This window comes from Sprattus sprattus, assembly GCF_963457725.1.
Source record: "Sprattus sprattus genome assembly, chromosome: 14".
Classification (NCBI taxonomy): domain Eukaryota; kingdom Metazoa; phylum Chordata; class Actinopteri; order Clupeiformes; family Clupeidae; genus Sprattus; species Sprattus sprattus.
In genome coordinates this window covers 23,914,221-23,933,839 of record NC_137912.1, presented here as the reverse complement: position 1 = coordinate 23,933,839, position 19,619 = coordinate 23,914,221, and the positions used below count along the sequence as shown (strand labels likewise).

Below are 19,619 nucleotides of genomic sequence, written 5' to 3'. Positions count from 1 at the left end.
TGTTTTGTGTACCGTGTATGTCTCCCATATCTCATTGCATCTGACTGAGAACACAGACATCAAACATTGGGTTGTTTTTGCAGGATATGGTCCAGTAGCCACACCGGTATCAAGCAGCATAGCCGTCTTAATCAGTAGCACATCTTACAATACTAATCCGTGGGGATTCGAATGATTTTGCTTCAGGGGAAACGTCCAGGCTTAAAAGAAGATAGAATATTGATTTAATATTGATCATTTCAGCTGTTGTCCATGTTGGGGTTCTTGGCTTAATAAAGTCTGTTTTTTTAAGTGTCTGTGAGTGTACGTTTGGTTTGTGTGTGTGAGTGTGTGTTTGTGTGTGTGTGTGTGTGTGTGTGTTTGTGTGTGTGTGTGTGTGTGTGTTCGTGTGTGTGTGTGTGTGTGTGTGTGTGTGTGTGTGTGTGTGTGAGTTTGTGAGTGTAAACTGCGCTACAAGTCGATAGCCATGCTGCCCATGGCAAACAGTAACAGAGATCCCAGGCTGAGAGACTGAGTGGTTAGAATGGCGCCCGCTGTGAGGAGAGATCAACACAAGAGACCACTATGAACAACACATACCCACCATACCACTATGCTACAATTTGTACTTGAAGTATGCAGAACATTTAACCACTTTACTAACCAGGATACTCCAATAAATATATTCATCTTCTAGGCAACATTTAGGTAACATTATACTGCCCTTGTTACCTTGTAAATACACCATTAAGAACAGTGTAACTCAGTAATTATCGGTGTGTAACAGCACATGCATACTCTGGCCTTGAAAGTACGCTAAACTGCGTAACGTATTTAAGTATCAATTAGTTTAATTCCACTTCAATTCCATGTCATACACTGTACTATTCTGTCATTGTGTAGTTGAAATGTAAGTAGGGCACAGTGATTCAAAGTGTTTGCAGAAGATTTCTTCAGAATCTATGAATGAACTACCAGCTATTGGGAAAAAGACTGCAGGACTTGATTACTCACCAAGTTCACCCTGGATGGAAACTCGGGCGACCGGTCCATCTCCACCCTCGCAGTGGGCACGCACCTCAATGATGTAGTCACCGGTTTCTGGCATGGGGAAGTCTATGTAGTGCCTGCCGGTCGTGTACAGCTTCCCATAGCGATAGCCAACTTGCCTGTACAGAATCTATCGCAGGATATGGCAAGTATTTATCAGTCAAGCCATTATCACTAAGCGTGTTAATGTGTTGTGTTTATTAAGTGTAAGGTTAGGGTACAGTACTCATATGATTTGCATTCAAAGCTTCAGTTTGTAATATATATATATATATACATAAACATATACAAATATACATACATATGTGGTAAAAGCCCCACAAAGCTGTTAGATAAATATGAAACAAAGTCCACATACTGAGACTTCTAGTTTGGTTGTATGGCCTGCATTCAAATCAGCGAAAGCCAATCATCTGGATGTGCAGAGTCCTCACGTCTCTCAGCAAAGCTTTAGTAGCTAACCATCTCTGATGACTGACCTTGTAGCCCTCGATGAAGGACTCGTTCCAGTAGTTATAGATGTGGTCCCAGGACAGGTAGAGCCATTTCCCACTCCAGCTGACGTACTTAAAGACCCGGAGCCTGCGTGAAGGGGCTGGAAAACACCACAGAGCAGACAGGTTGTGACGGAGAGCTTCCTGAGAGCAACACTGAAAGAGAATTAAAGTGCTATAGGACAGTATGCAATATGACTCTGGTGACAGACGTCTGTTCAGGTAGGCACACATAGAAAAGGTTCCATTTTATTGAATTACATTTCTGTGTAATAGAACTCCCATGAATGAAGGAACATTGTTTTGTTTAGACACTGTTTTGAGATAACAAAACCACTGCCAAGAAATCTTTCCAGTTTTTTTTTCTTTAGTTTTTCAGTTCAAGCCACATCTCAAGTCGAGGTGTCTAGATCTAGTTTCAGGTTTTTCTAGAACACAGTAGGTATAAACCACCTTACTTTTCAGGATTTTCTAGATAAGAACACAATGGGTAGTAGCTGACTTATGTTTCAGGATGTTCTAGATAAGAACACAATGGGTAGTAGCTGACTTACATTTCAGGATGTTCAAGATTACAACACAGTGGGAAGTAGCTGACTTACGTGGTCTCCTGGTGAACATCTCACAGTGTTCACTGGGTGGACCGAGGCCCACTCCGTTGTAGGCCCGCACCTCAATGAGGTAGTGTGAGTCGGGGAGCATGTTCTCCAGGCGCGTGTTGTTCACGCCGTTGCCCACAAGAACCCTCTGGGCCGCTGCCTCATTGTCGTCGTACTTCCTCCAGTACCTCACCTGAGAGGCAGAGAGGGAGGGAGGAGTTAGTGTTAGGCTGCAGGGAGATTGGTGCGAGAAAGTTTCAGTTTACCCTACTGATAATGTGTTGCTGCAATGGTAATCCTGCTCAGTACGAGAGGAACCGCAGACAAAAAAAACAAAAAAACTATTCAGTTTGGGTGCCACACTTAAAATCCAAATATCCTAAGTGCTTTACAATTCACATAAATATTTTCATCAGTATGTATGTTCCCTTGGTATAGAACCCTTGACATTGGTGTTAGCACCTTGCTTTACCTGTTGCTCCTCCAGTCAAGCTACAAGAACCTGTCTGTGGAACCTGTCAGTGGAACCACTGCTTGCTCCAGTCCACACACTAATCTCTGAAGAGGGCTGAACCACAGGCCAGCTAGCACCCACCTGGTACCCGTCAACCCACTGCAGCGGGGGTTGCAGGTAGACTGGCAGCCACCACACCAGAGCCTCCGTGGAACTGACAGGACGGGCATACACATCCAGGGGCTGCTCGCTGGGCACTGCGCGGGGGATGGGCGCGTTGGCATGGAGACAAGGGTGAGGTGGTAGAGCGCATGGAAGATAAACGTGGGATGAAATAGCATTAGGAACATCCAGCAGAACATTCAGCCAACCAACGTATTCACACTATTTTGCAATCATACTACTTTGTACTAAAGCTATAGACCGATTTCCAAGTTACCTTTTATTATAATTACATTTTTCATGTATGTACTGTATCTGAACTTAATTTCACAACAGGGGATACATGTTATGTGATGGAGGCATGTACAGTACTGTTTATTAATATGAGTTGTGAAAGCAACCTGCTTAGCCATCTGTCCTTCTTAAAGGTACAGTGTGTACAGTGATTTAGTTACATCTAGTGGTGCGGTTGCTGAATGGCTGCTGAATTGCAACCACCTCTATACCTCTCCCATATCAAGCATGCACGAGAACCCATGGTGGCCATCAAATTACATTTTGAAGTTATATTCCGTGATGGTGTTGCAAACAGCTGCCACTCAATGTTTGACATTTCCCTGTAGCAGTTAATATGAAAAATATCATATCATAAATATGATCATAGAAATGCATCTGACAGCTTCACCAAGAGGTTGCTAGGCATTACTGCTGTTGGTTTTGACGGATATGATGTCACACCGACCGACGGATACAAATTATATACAACTTTGTCATGTAGAGTTGTGTGTCTTACCCCCCTCTGGTGCATAGACGACAGAAGAAATACTGTAGGGCCCCTCCCCTTTACTGTTGTAGGCCTTGACTTTCACTTGGATCTCCGTTGCCGGGGTGATGTAGAGGTCTCGGTGGACGTAGCGCCTCGTCTCGGGGTCGGTCACCGTGGCCCACCCCCAGTCATAGTTCTCATGCGGCTTGAACGCCACCACGTAGCCACACTTCTTCCCATAGTAATACTGAGGCTGGATAGGCTATGGAAACAGTTACCATGGCAATGGAATTCAATTTTAGAACCACAACACAAGCTCACCACCAGGGAACATTAAGGACCTGAGGAATGTCGGTGGTGTTTAAAGACTGTAAGTGGAATGGTTGTGTGGGGACTAATCAAGACGTGATAAATGGCAGATGTAAATCACGTTTACCGTCCAGGTGATGGTGAGCTCGCCATTAATCCCCACAAAGCCTCCGACATCTTCGGGAGCCACCACAGGGACTGCAGGGGCAGAGAGAAGCAAATGTCATGTTTTATATTCATCAGGATAATTATGCAAATACACTTGATTAGCACGACTGTGCTGGGACTTCATAGGACCGCCAATGACTTTTTATCGTTGAGCATGAAAACCCTTTGGCTATAGAATATAGATAGAAAAGTTGTCGTAGGAATACTATATTAGGTTTTAGGATATAATGTCAGAACATACTTCCATTTTATTATTAGTAGTAGCAGTAGTAGTAGTAGGAGGAGTAGTAGTAGCAGTAGTAGTAGCAGCAGCAGTGGTAGTAGTAGTCATAGTAGTAGTTTGTTTGCTTAGCTGAATCAATGTGGTTAAGTGTGTTATTTGTTGTTGATACATTTTTTTAAATTATTATTCCTTAATGAGGTATCTCCGTCCATCATGCAAGGAAGAAAAAAAAGACTAAATTGAGGGAGAGCTGTTTACCTGCTTCCCAGGTTCTGATCTTCTTGGACGGCCAGCTGGCCTCTCCAGGACCCATCTCGTTGATGGCGATCACCCGGAACTCATACAGCATGTAGGGGAAGAGCTCCACCACCTCAGCTGCTGTGGCAAAGCGATCCAGAAACACAGGAGCTGAGAAGGAGAAGTAGAAAGGTTAGTTATGGACCAGGAACACAGGAGCTGAGAAGAAGGTTAGTGAAAGGTTAGTGATGGACATTTGATGGTTCACCTGAATCAATACAGTAGCCTCACTGAAAATAATCTACTTATTAAAGCAGCAGAAAGGCACTGCATAGTGCATAGCCTCTATGTCGGCTCCTATCACTGCATAGTGCATAGCCTCTATGTCGGCTCCTATCACTGCATAGTGCATAGCCTCTATGTCGGCTCCTATCACTGGATAGTGCATAGCCTCTATGTCGGCTCCTATCACTGGATAGTGCATAGCCTCTATGTCGGCTCCTATCACTGGATAGTGTATAGCCTCTATGTCGGCTCCTATCACTGAATAGTGCATAGCCTCTATGTCCTGTTATATCACTGAATAGTGCATAGCCTCTATGTCATGTCATATCACTGCATACTGCATAGCCTCTATGTCCTCTCATATCACTGCATACTGCATAGCCTGGGCGGTTAGTTGGTGTATTTATAGTGCATAGCCTAGGCGGTTTGTTGGTGTGTTCATCTGTCCTTTACATTACCTTAAACCACCAAATTGAATTGAAGATGATACCAGTACTAGTTGTTTGTAAAATAAGGGCACAGATTGTTGCATTCTGTTTCTTTAAGAGACATGTTACTTATAGATTTATACTACAACGTACTACGTTTGTTTACTCACATTATCAACTTCACGTGACCTAACATATACTGTTTATGCTAAGAGGGCTCTTATAATTTGATTTCAATTGAGAGCAAAAGAGGAAAATCACAGATAGAAAAACTGCTTTCTACAGCATCATCACGTGTGTATGGCTCATAAGTATGTGTTTGTGTGGTCTCTTAACAGTTGCACCATCTGATGTAGTTTCATCGTAACTTTATTTTCTATTTTAATTGCATATTATGTCACTGCAATTAAGTATGCACCTCAAAGATTAAGGTCTGTTTAATTTCCAAATAAATGTGGGTGCAATTGCACATGAAAAGTAAAACTCACATCACGAGGGCACCAAGATAATGTTGGTACTATCCTGACAACAGCACCAATAAAACGTTGGTGATCTCTGTTCGTGAACCTACATGTGAGATGGACAAAGAATAAGGCGTGTGTGGCTATGTTAAGGCCAACAAATGTGTAATCTGTGTAATTTCAGTGCCGAGTCTGAGTTTCTGCATCCCCACTCTGCTGTGTACAATGTGGAAAGGCTCCTCTGCTGTAAGCTCAACAGCTCCCTCTAGAGGACTCACAGGTCTTTGCATCCTTCCAGTCGTCGGGGTCGAGGGCATAGTAGTCTCGTGTCTGGATGACGTGCTGGGTGATAGGGATGCCATGCTCGCTGCCCCTGGTCCAGATGACCTTCACTGACGTGTCTCTCGTCTCCTCCACCATCACGCCACCAGGGGGCCCTGGCAGGCCTGTGAGAGACAGAGAGAGTGCTCCCATCTTTGACTTATTTTTTTTTTAGAAATGATAAATAGTTATATAGAAACAGAATTAAAGATAAACAAGGCTAGCAAGGGTGGCAGGATACAACAAGAGTGCACAACTGGCTGGCAATGGCTGCAACACGAGCCGCAATACATGTAACATATGTGTGTATGTGTGTGTGTGTGTCTGCCTGTGTGTGTGTGTGTGTGTGTGTGTGTGTGTGTGCGTGTGTATGTGTGTGTGTGTCTGTGTGAGTGTGTGTGTGTGTGTGTGTGTGTGTGTGTGTACCTTTGACTAGGACATCAGCTATCACTGTGATATTGTCCACTACAGTCTGGGCAGTACAGGAGTATCGGCCTGAGTGTTTTGCTAGAGCATTCCTTATCAACAGGTCACCACTGTTCTCACGATCCTGAAAACATTAAAACACACACACACACACACACACACACACACACACACACACACACACACACACACACACACACAGTTGGTTGGTAATGGAAAAATAGGCAGTGTATTGCAAGTCAAAACATTTAGTGACAAAGTCATTTGTACAGAAATTAGACCGGTATACGTAAAAGCAGGAGGAAAGCATATTATTATCTCGAAAACCAACGAGGAAGTGGGAGTGTTCGATAATTGACGCAGATGAAAACGTACTCATGTAATGTGTCACCATAAACATTAATAGACATATAAGAAATACGTTTTCTTGCGGTGTTAAACGAGTCGTATAAGTTAAAAAGGACAAATATCTCTTTCGAAAACTATTAGTTTCATAACGTTAATCTATGAATAGACTTAGCATATTGATTTTTTAACAAACTGTTCAATATCTGACGCAGCTACGCTATATATTAAGTCTTCACATTAAAAGTATACTCATTTTAAAACCTTAAAATCACCCCACCTGCACAAACCAACTTTATGGATTAGATAACGTCATAAATAAAACAGAAACAGACCACATTAGTCTCAAATTTGCTTTTTAGATCTATACTCTCTACCTCTCCTCTCTGTTACATAAAATCAAATTTCACTGACAGCCAACCCAGTTTAGGCAAGACTAAACTGAATGACAGGCATGCAAGCGACCCGGCAGCAGTTCACTGCTCTTATAACCTTAAAAATCACTGCGTGTGTATGGGACGTGTTCCTGGCAAGTTCATATGTTAGATAACGCAATACATTAGATAACTCAATACATTAGATAACTCAATACATTAGACAACTCAATACATTAGATAACTCAATAAATTAGATAACTAAACTCAGTACATTAACAGTCAGCCCGTATCACATTTGACTGGAGGCAAAGTGAGTTTAAGTCGTGATCGTTTGATTGACAGGAATGGAAATGTTTCCTCACCAGCAGCAGCTCAAAGTGCTTCCCCTGCGTGGCGAAGTCGATGAGGAGGGAGTCCACCTCCCAGATGAAGGTCAGGTCCAGGGAGGGGTCGTAGGAGGCTGTGCAGGGCAGCAGGGTGCTGTCCCCCACCAGGATGTCCACGTCCGAGGGGGCCACGATGATCCGAGTGGCATCTGGTGCCGAGATGAGGCAGAGGGAAAAAGCCAAAGACCAACAGGATGATGACAACATAGCTTTATTGCGTGGTGTTGGCCATGTTTCCTCTACTTTGAGTGTCAAAGAGTGTTAATTATCTCTGAAAATATCTGAATCCCTTATGTTGGGAATGTGATTGGTGGTGGCAAATAGAGAATGAAAGGGCGTGACTAACCAGTGATGGTGAGAGTGCCCGTGCTGTTGGCTTTCCCTCGGTCATTCTCGGCAAAGCAGGTGTACACCCCCTCGTCCTCATTCGTGGCGTTGAAGATCTCCAGATTGCCATCTATCCACACTGAATACCTGATAGGAGAGAAGGTTAACACTTCCTTTCACCTTTCAACTTTGACCTCTGACCTAAATGTTATCTGTTAATTAAACTGTAAATCGAAATGTAAGTTTATTTATAAATGTATATATATGAACATTAAGATCCATGCACAACAGTTTATTTTAGGTGAGCCGTGAAATGCAACGGAACAGAGTACTGTAGTGTAGACAAGGGTTCCCTTGGGGTTGTGAGGTGCAGACTGCATCTACTGATCTGACTAACGGACCTTGTAGAGTTGGCAAGCTTCTCCTTCCCTTTCAGCCAGGTGAACTTGGGTCGTGGCGCCGCTCTGGGTTTGCACTCGATGACCACGCGGCCGTTCCGGGCCCCCAGGAGCTGCTTCCTCACAGGGTTGTACTCAAAGGTCGGAGCACAGGCTGGGAACGTCACAGAGAACAACACCACATTAGCCAGTGCTACCAAGTTTTTTCCTGAACCTAAATCTCTACTTCTACAACAATTCCTCCATTTCTTTCCGAATCAATAATCTATCTCTCTATCTATCTATCTCTCATCTGTCTATCTATTAAGTCGACATTCAGTGGTTAATGTTTCTAACATACATTATCTACAACATACACAACCATGCATAGTTATCAATGTTATTAAGCTGCAAAACAACATTGCACTGCTTACTCAGGCATACCCTGAGTCTACCATACTAAAGGAAACATGGCTATATTTTTTATGTTGCCTTTGTTTATGTGCTGTTGTGGTCCTTACTGTAAACTATTTGTGACTAACACACACGTACAAACTACAGGTATTCCCTGAGCATGAGTATTAACAATATGGATGACCTAAAGGACATGTAGCTAAAATATGCCAGTTAAGGTCTGACTGGAAGCTAATGTATATGTGTGACTTACCAATAACTCTGAGTTCAGCGTTGGCGTAGATGGTTCCCCAAGGGTTCTCAGCCACACACTGGTACATGCCAGAGTCAGCGAACGTGAGGCTGGAGAACTGCAGCTCCCCTTTCCCATACTGAGGCAGGAGCAGGAGAGGAGTGTGTGAATATCACCTCATGAGCCTCGTTTCAAGCCATGGTTATTACCATACGCACATGGAGGCATGCACACAGCAAACACACACACACACACGGGCACGCACACACACACTTACATAACACACATACACACACACACACTACACATATTCACAGACACACACAATTGCTTCCTTTTAGTGAAACACAGATTCTACACACACATGTGCATACACTCAGAGAGAGATGAGTGACCATACCGAGTAGCCATCCTTGAGCCAGCGTATCCATGGCCAGGGTTTCCCCATGCCAGCACACCTCATGGTGTGTTCACTGCCCACATCTTTCTCTGTGTTGTTGATATGGGAGGCCCACTCGGGGGGTCCTGGGAACCAGACATTGTGAAGAGACGTGACATCATCAGAAAGAAGCATCTGTACAACACCATAGTACCCTATCAAAGATCTGTGACAGTGACATTCTACAGCCTATCAGTGCCATTCTACAGCCTATCTGTGCCATTCTACAGCCTATCTGTGCCATTCTACAGCCTATATGTGCCATTCTACGGCCTATATGTGTCATTCTACAGCCTATCTGTGCCATTCTACAGCCTATCTGTGCCATTCTAGAGCCTATCTGGTTGGTTGACTCCTATACATCATGTACCTTCCACGTAGAGCCACTGCCTGTGCCAGTCTTTGCCCTTGACATTGAGGGCCTCGCACTCGTAGCTGCCCTCGTCCTCGTACTGCACGTTGATCAAGTGCAGCAGGGCCCCGTTCATCGTCACCTCGTAGTTGGGCGGCAGGTCCGCATCCAGCTTCCTCCAGCGAATGTGTGGAATAGGACTGAAAAGTCCAATTGAAATAAAATAGTTTAAGTGGAGTTGGAGATGAGATATGTACATACATGTATATATATATTATATATGTGTGTTTGTGTGTGTGTATACAGTATATTTTTTTTAAATGTATGTTTTTTGATTTTTATATTTGACACCTATATCTAGTATGAGATCTGCATGATGACTGTTACTGATATTCTACTGTTTTAGGCTTTACTGTAAGTATTATACTAAGTAAAATTGTTTATGTACGTTTGAGTTTGAGGTTCATACAACACCTAAAATAGCACTGCAACGGGCAGATATGTCTGTTCAAATATCCCAAAATAACCCAGCACTTGGACGTGTAAATATCTCTCTGACAGGATTACTGACATTCCACCGAGGAGGTGTCCCCACTGTTTAAGGCTTTAGGGGAAGCGCTAACGGATTGTGTGCACTGATCTCTGATTTTCTAGGCTTTTATATTAAGTTCACAGAGACATCATTCCTACCAATGAAATACTGGTCAAACAAGCAATCTTCTTGATTGTGAGTGTGCAACCTAGATTTAACCAAGGACTTGTCTTGTCTCCTATCCTTGGAATTAAAGACTTACTTTCCTAGAGCAAAGCACTCCAGTGTGATGTTTTTGGCAAGCAGGGCGTATGTTTTAGGGAACTTCACTTTGATGTCAGCAGCATACTTCTTAGCAGGGTCTGGTGAGTAAGACGGAGGAGAAAAAAAAACAGCAAGATGCTTCAGTGTAACAATTAGGATAGAAATCACAATTTGTTATATTGTGTCTGGTTGGTACGTAATGTGAATATGTTTATGTTTATGCTAGCATTTATGTCTTTTGTACATTTCAGTTTTATGCTTTCTATCGTCAATAAACCTGTGGACTTGGAACTGTCTTCAGAGTCTTGATCTTAGGAAGAGTTTAGCTGGCTGTCAGCGTATAAGAGCAAACATACCGAAGACGGCACAATCAGTATACTGTGGAAGATGAGATGTGAAGTAGATGAGAAGATGAGATGAGAGAAGAGAAGATGAGATGAGGAGTAGATGAGAAGATGAGATGAGAGAAGAGAAGATGAGATGAGGAGTAGATGAGAAGATGAGATGAGAGAAGAGAAGATGAGATGAGGAGTAGATGAGAAGATGAGATGAGAGAAGAGAAGATGAGATGAGGAGTAGATGAGAAGATGAGATGAGAGAAGAGAAGATGAGATGAGGAGTAGATGAGAAGATGAGATGAGAGAAGAGAAGATGAGATGAGGAGTAGATGAGAAGATGAGATGAGAGAAGAGAAGATGAGATGAGGAGTAGATGAGAAGATGAGATGAGAGAAGAGAAGATGAGATGAGAAGTAACACATACTCTCCTGTGGCTGGGGGACGAGGGGGATGGGCTTGCTGAAGACGCTCTTGCCGATCTTGGGGCTGGAGACGAAGCAGGAGTAGTTGCCCACGTCCTCCGCCTCCACCATGGCGATGTACAGGTTCCCTGTGCTCTGGGAGATGAAGCGGCGTCTGTCCATGTCGATGAAGTTGGGGTAATCGTTGAACAGCCAGTGAAACTTCACATCGTCTGGAACAGAGTGGGACGGGTCATAGGTCAAGTTTGAATGCTTCTCTAATATATCACTAACAACTGCTATAAAAAACTGATATATAAACAACTGTTATATGAAATAAAGTGAATTCAAAAAATATTCAAACCTCTTCACTTGTGAAACATGATATTATTGTTTTTGTTTTTAATACTAAATGTTCTCTTCCTAAATGTCATGACTATGTATTGAGTGCAAACGTGACCATTTTTTGACATTAATGTTTAAATTATGGGATTATATTTTACTGCAACATAATAATATTATAATGACATACAGTATACTACTATCATATCTGAGGAATAATGTAACTCACTGGGGTCACGGTTGGGTGGGTCACAGAGCAGCACCACCCCCTGACCCTCCTTCACAAGCACCGGCTCCCTCTCCTCTGGGGGGAAGTTATCCAGGTCTGCAAAACAGGGAGAGGAGGAGACGAGATGAGAAGAACAAGTAGTAAAGGACAAAAAAGAAAGAGATAAAAAGTAAACACATACAGTGACAAGAAAGAAAGAAAGTGGGATAGTATGCAGAGATGATAGAAAGAAAGAAAAGAAATAAAGAAAACATGGAAGGAATTAAGACATGAGGCAAGAGCAAGGAAATGAAAGAGGTAAGCATGAAATAAATTCAAGAAGATATTAAGCAGAGGAGCAAGAAAGAAAGAAAGAAAGAAACGAAGCCTGACTCACATCCGAACTTGACGGTGGCCTCTTTGCTGATGATGGTTCCGTAGATGTTGTTGGCCACGCACACGTACTTGCCGGAGTGCTTGTTCTTGTTGGGGTTGGTGATCACAAGGTTGCCCCCCACCAGGCTGTAGTATTCATCCGGTTGCTCCAGCATTTTCACCTCCCAGTTATTGAGCCACCACCTGCAGGAGAGCACAGTTACACACACACATCTACTGATATCCACACACACACACATCTACTGATATCTTCACACACACATATCTACTGATATCCACACACACATCTACTGATATCCACAAACACCTGCAGGAGGGCAGTTACACACACAAATACACACATCTACTGATATCCTCACACACCTGCAGGAGAGCATAGTTACACACACAAATCTACTGATATCCACACACACACACACACACACACACACACACACACACACACATCTAATGATATCCTCACACACCTGCAGGAGAGCATAGTTACACACACACATCTTCTGATATACACACACACACACACACACACACACACACTAGAGATGCGCGGTTGGCGGTTGAAGGAATTTCAAAGAGATGATGGAGTGATTTGACTCAGAAGTGACATTAGGCATTGGCAGCGCGAGATGTTCAGAACAAGTTAAACTTCTAGCTCAGTAACATCAACAGCTAAGAAAGAAGGTACGAAAAATAGTCGGAAAACTTTGATTTGCAAGGCAAGCAGGCAAGTTGTTACAGTATATAGCCTACTACAATGTGGTGAAATTTCGGAATTAATAGGCTCGAGTCGGCGTTTCCTTAATAGGCTTTCTTTCATTTTGCAAAAAAAAAAAAAAACAGTAGGCTATATTACCATATTAAAACGGTGTACCAAATTGCGTTTTATTACAATGATAAAAATTTGTAGGCCTACTAGCCTATGGTAAGGTCAGGTTTGCCGATGTGCTTGGCTATTTATTTATTTATTTTTCTCCATGTGCATCGATCGGAGACAGACGTCACTTCACTGATAATATTCTGGGGATAGGCTACAACATAGCCAATAGGCTATCATACTAGGGACTTTATCCTTTAAATATCTTTGCAGCATTGGATCAGTCTCCTTTCAAGAACAGGCAAGAACTTTCTAGCCTCGCGTCAGTAGCGCCTGTACCTAAAAACAACAGGCGCGGATGGCGGATGGGTGCGGTTTTGAAAATTGGTCAAAATAAATTGTTGCAGATGGATGGCGTAGGGATCATGCGGTTTGTGATGCGGTTGCGGATGAAATAATAGCCCATCCGCGCATCTCTAACACACACATCTAATGATATCCTCACACACCCATCTGCTGATATCTTCACACACATCTACTGACATCCTTATCCTCTGTGTTTATCTGTCCTTCACATGACCATATGCTTTCAAAAAGAATTTGAGGATGGTACCAAAACGAATTGCCTATAAAACCATAACTCAAAAAGTGTCCCATTTTTTGCATAGTGTTACTTTAAGACGAAGACAGGGAAAGAATGTGGTGGTCAAGTGTAAGATGGCAGCTAAGGAGAGGCAGTGAGAGACCGTGAGGCTGCACTGTGAAGGGATTACAGACATAAGCCGCTGTCCTAGCGGGAGCTCCGGTACCTTATGGTGGCTGGGGGGTTGGCGCGCACCCTGCAGTTCATGGAGATTCTGTTGTCAGGGTTGTCCTCGGCGTAGACCAGGTCCTGAGGCTCCTCCTCAAACACAGGGCCGTAACCCGTGGCCTCATCTGGCCCAGGATGACAACAGTCAAAGCGTCACAGTCACATTCAAATGTTATATCGGTTCAATACCAAGACCCACATTACAACATATTAACAGGGAAAATAATAATTACAGTCACATTTAACGGTGTTCTTGGTAAATAACATGTCCTAGAATATAATAATGTTATAGTTCTGTAGGGGACAAAAGTCCCACATTTAAATAATAAATTGTGTGTTCAATAAAATGTCCCATATTACAATACAAGGAAATAACAGTGGATGGGGTGGTGTATTGAAAGAATGATGTAACAACAGTTCAGTCAAATGTTATTTTGTTTCAGTATCATGACACAGTCAAATCTAGTTATTCTGGTACAGTGTAATTCCACAGTCTACAATATATTAGTGGGGAAAACAAGTTTAAAATGTACCATTTTTTTTCTTGAATGACCCAGATCACAACATCTAATATTGTCAATCCAAGGAGATAACAGTAGAGGGGGTGGGGAACTAAGAGAGTGGTGTCGCAGTACTACTACAAGAGATAAAATGAACTATAGGGTCAAGGAGAGGGGAGCCCTTGGCCTTTGTCCCATTGAGGATGCCCCCAATACTTCAATTGAAAACAACATTAATATTCTGGAAGTGGAACTTGTTCAGTGATGGCACAGCATGGCACATAGCACGGATTACTGTCATGCACCATCATACAAATCTGGAAAAAGTATGTTTTCATTCATCAAATCATGATAGAGATAGTGTGATATTTCTGACATGGTAGCTCTGAGAGAACAACAAATTATTGGTTTACATAATGTGACAGTCAATCAAAACAAATCCATCTGAGAACTCTATGCCATTTCTAGTCAAGTCTTTCCATATAAAATGAACCTACCAGCAAAGATTCGGGGCTCCCATGGCATCCTGTAAGCACCTGAAAAATGAAGGCAGTTTGGCTGCTCAGTTTAGAAAAACAATATGCTAATTTACTGTATGTGGGTGTTTTAATGTAATGCACATATTATTCCATTTACTAACTATATGATACAGGCAAACTTATCTTTATTTTCTAGTATATATTCTATTCAATAGTAGGGCTGTGACGTTAACCGCAATAAAGCAATAGCCTACCATGGTAATATGATGCTTACTACGGAGTTGGACTTATTACTGTCATAAACACAACAACTATTGTTAATTGCTTTTGTTATCATCATTGAATGTCTTCTATCCTCTGTTCAAGGGCTTCTTAAGAAACCAAACTTTTCAAGAGCGTCTAGTTTTGAAAGATGGAGACCCTTCTTAAACTTTTCAGTTGATCACTATAGCTTTGTGCGCGAGTGGTAGGGACAGTCCATTAACCATTTTGGGGGGATTTGTTTTCCTCGTGTTTTTCCTGCTGCGTTGCGTAAGTATTTAAACGTGTGTAGAGTCGATGATCTTTCGCAGCACCACCATTACCTATTTAACAATGTCACAGAACACTAGCGTATAAATCCTCACCATAGAGATAATACGTTTGGTAGGTCTATTTTCAGTTTCGAATTGTTTGAGTTGGAACTAGGAAGAAATCCCAGATCAAAACTGCCCGTCAACATAGTACAAGCCTTGTACTCCACAACTTATTGTTTACTTTTTAAAGATCCCAAGCCTCGGGAATACGTTGCTTTATCGCCGTGGTAAAAAAAAAAAAAAAAAATCCATACTGTCACAGCCCTGTACGATAGTTTTATACACAGTCAAACATCTTTCTCATTCTCTCTCATACAGACACACGCACACGCACACGCACACGCACATACAGCACCTCACGAATACAACAACATCCACAGACAGTCCCTCACTCACCGGCCAACGAGAGGAGCGAGGAAACAACACATAGCTGCACAGCTGGGGTCGCCATGGTGATGCTCTGTCGATGGACAGCTCAGGTAGGGCTATGTTGACCAGGTATCAAACATGAAGGACTTCTTCTGGAGAAAGAGACACAGAAAAAAATAATGAGAGAAAAGGGTGTGACAGAGAGAGGAAGAGGGTCTGTGTGTGTGTGTGTGCCTTTAAGAGAGACAGCTACAAATATGAATAATGATCTGTGTGTGTATGTGTATGTATGAGTGTGTGTGTGAGTGGAAGTTACCATGAAAGAAACAAAGAAAGATAGAGTGAATTAAATATCAGATCATGTGTGTGACAGAGAGAGAGAGATGTGGGGATACGATACATGTAATCATAAATGAAAGACAAAGTGAATATATTCCACTAACACTATAGAAGTGGTCATCCTCATTGTCCTTCCTCTATCCTTCAGAGCTACTGAGGATTTACACTCCAACCCCCCAACCCCCAACTCACACGTCCTTTCCCATTTTTATCCCATAACCACAACAAGGCTCCACAAATCCTGTGGTATCCTGCTTTCTGATGATCAGAATGTGTGAGCCTACTTCATCCTCATCCTGGCATGCTCTATGTAATGCAATCAGCTGCAAGTGTGGCATGGCCAAAGCCCCCAACACCCCCACAACAGAGAGGTTAGCAGTCTCTACTGGGCTGGAGGGATGTGGAGGTGGATGCTTTCAATCAATTTGTCTCAAATCCATCTCAAATCCACACACATGCACACACATGCACACACATAGACACATGCACACACATAGACATGGGTACACAGAGACAGACAAAACAACACACACACACTTACACACACATACACATGCATAGACGCAAACACACAGAAAGTCTTAAGGCCGAATTATGCTCTGTTTTAGACGTAACGCGTAAGCACGTAATTTACACAAGGAACTTGTTTTAGACAAGTTTTGATTTAAGGTTGGTTTTAGACGCAGAGCCGTGTTGCAAGGCTTGTGAGCCGTGTTGCGTGTTCCAAAGCAAATTGACGCCAGAACTGTAGATTTTTTTTGAGTTAAGTAAGCCTATTTATTGCAGCAGGACAAAGGAAAAAAACTTACCGGAGCATGAAAGTGTAGTGGGCGAAAGGCTTGATGTTATGAATACATGTGTTACACAAAATACAAATGTTGGCAATTCAGTACCAGTGGCGAAAAAGACAGCACATGACGCAAAAGTTCGTTTATTGACATCTTTTAATGACTGCGACAGGCTTTAAAACGATGTGTTTATGAGTTACATTATTCAAAGATGAGGTGGTAAACGGCGAAAGAATCTCATCATGTTGTCAATGCTTGTAACTACAATGGTGCTGGCCACAAGGTAACGGCAGGTTACTGTTAACTTTTGTATGAGCAGACCGGGCTCATTCTATCAAACTCGCTGGTGCAATTGATAGATTCACGTCAATATAAACTCAATGAAAGATATCACCATGACTCACAAGTGGCGGAAAATGAATATGAAAGTACCTATTTGTTTGTGAAGGATTACATTCTCTCCAAACAATCGCGGGTGAGAATGGGATATTCGCTGTAATTTGAGCGTCCTTATAAGTGTTTAAAGAGGATTTGTAAAGGAGTTCATGTCTTCGGACCTCTTCTGTTATGTTTGTTCCTAATCCATAAGAAAAGGCTTGTGAGACGGTCTGCAGGGTATTCATGATTTTAAAAAATGTCTGGGTCTAAAAAAGACTATATTAACTCGGAAACGTGAGACTCTGTGTGAAAGGCTGTGGTAGCTGGCCAATCACAGCCTTTGCGAGCTGTGTAGGGCCGTAGTGTTTTAGTCGCATAGTCAGGAATTTTGGGCGACGCACTTAAGCACGTAAGGGGGGGTATTTTACCACGCAAGGGGGGGTTGTGTATCTTACGTGCTTACGCGTTACGTCTAAAACAGAGCATAATTCGGCCTTTAGACATACACACACTCTCACATGCAGGCACATGCAGACATACACACACACACACACACACACACACACACACACACACACACACACACACACACACACACACACACACAAACACATGACCTCTGCCTTAGTGCTGTGGTGGTGGAAAAGTCAAGGACAGTTGTTGAGAGCAGGATCTGGCATTGCAGCTATTCCCAGATGGAGACTTAGATCTGGGACAGATCAGAATCAGATCCAGATGCCGAGAAACGGGCTAGATCCGTACAACTATTAGAACTACAACGAATACATGTTACATTACAACACATCACAACACATAGAATTACAACACATACATGTTACATTAAAACAGATAATAGCACATATACAGTATATTAGAATAACAGCCTAGCCTGTTAGCCATATAGCAGAAAGGGACACACTGAGATTGAGAAAGAGGGATGGAGAGAAGGGTAGATAGAGAGACAGAGAGACAGACAGATAGACAGACAGACAGACAAACAGACAGACAGACATACAGACAGACAGACACACACACACACACACTCTCACACACACACACACACACACACACACACACACACACACACACACACACACACACACACACACACACACACACACACACAAACACACACATCCTCCCTGTGATGGGGGTGTTGGTGGCAGGGGCGGAGTGGTACACAAAAATCCACCGGGACAATTCTGACTGCACCGGCCCACCACCGGCCCATAACGTGCCCACAACGTGCCCACAACTGGCCCAACACGCATCCCCTCCACCTCCCATATATCAACTACAGAAACAAACGGGCGGCTTTTGATCATTATTGTTAGATTTAGAGTTGATGTGTGGGTGACAGACATGACAGTGACAGTGTATTTGTATATACTTATGGAAATACGGAACAAATCGCGTCCCTTATTGGCTCAAATGTTATGCTAATTCGCAACAATGTGTCCTGTCAACTCACTCGCACCTAGTTGACGGCTGGTTGAATAAATCCGTAATTCTTGTACATTTTGATGCACTTTCCTCCAGCATCCGCCTCTTTTTCAGTCTGGCCTTTTTGCCCCCTCCTTTCTCCTTTCTCTTATGTCCCTCCATCAGGTCCGCTTCACCTGCTCTCTCTCCCTGATAGCCGCTAATTTATCTCCCTAGGTTCACTTGATAAAGGCAGAACGATACGCATTTCCCATGATGCTTTGCTCCGACTATTCTACATTCAACAAAAAAAAAAGAAATAAATCGCTGGCCAATTTATATTTGTGGTCATGAAAGTAATGGAGCGTCTGAATAAAAAGAATTACATCAATATAGGAGGCTAAACAAAAATCAGAAGGTTGGATTGATGGGATTGAGTTTGACACACACCATAGGTGTGATGTACAGAGACAAATAGTGCTATAAATAGTTGGACTGCTCAATCTTGTAACTCTCGGAGAACTTAGAGATTTTCCCGAGACCAGGATTTGACGTATATTCAAATTCGATAGGCCGCTCATGAATTTGATGCTACGGCTGCCAAGGCCGGTCTGCAGGCTGGTTCTCGAGAGATTATTGGCCTACCGGCCGACCGGGAAAAATCCCGGTGCTCCCGATGGCCACTCCGCCCCTGGTTGGTGGTACAGTTCTAAGTGATCAACCCGCCTTCATTTCATGGCCACTGCAGGATTTCTATGTATAATGCTTATTATGCTTTGGATAAAAGCGTCTGCTAAATACTGCTTTTCCTTTTACCTTTTGGATCAGTCCCTGAGGTGCTGGCTAGCCGTGTGCTCTGTGTGTAGTGTGTGCATCATGGAGTCTCCATGCACAGTCCTGTCAAATCAATCATTTAGCACTCTGACTCAGCACTATGCCATATATGGTCATGCAGGAAAGATGTCTGTGTGCATACGTGAGTGTGTGCACATTTGTGTGTATTTGGGCCTTTAACAGTGTACACTGAGAGAGAGAGAGAGAGAGAGAGAGAG

At 42.9% G+C, this 19,619-nt stretch overlaps 1 protein-coding gene across 1 annotated transcript; it reads right to left on the bottom strand.

The window, feature by feature from the left end:
- Positions 1-422: 422 nt before the first annotated feature.
- On the bottom strand, positions 423-14,742 carry cntn1b (contactin 1b; the record flags this gene model as incomplete). Its single annotated transcript, XM_080851169.1, has 22 exons — positions 423-533; positions 994-1,159; positions 1,509-1,624; positions 2,126-2,315; positions 2,718-2,833; positions 3,532-3,766; positions 3,941-4,011; positions 4,463-4,612; positions 5,894-6,061; positions 6,363-6,486; positions 7,447-7,619; positions 7,817-7,944; positions 8,199-8,349; positions 8,842-8,959; positions 9,221-9,345; positions 9,630-9,811; positions 10,406-10,505; positions 11,170-11,379; positions 11,718-11,813; positions 12,094-12,275; positions 13,716-13,842; positions 14,715-14,742. The coding sequence occupies 22 exons, from the start codon at positions 14,740-14,742 to the stop codon at positions 451-453; spliced, it is 3,039 nt and encodes a 1,012-aa protein (XP_080707295.1). The 3' UTR covers positions 423-450.
- Positions 14,743-19,619: the final 4,877 nt, after the last annotated feature.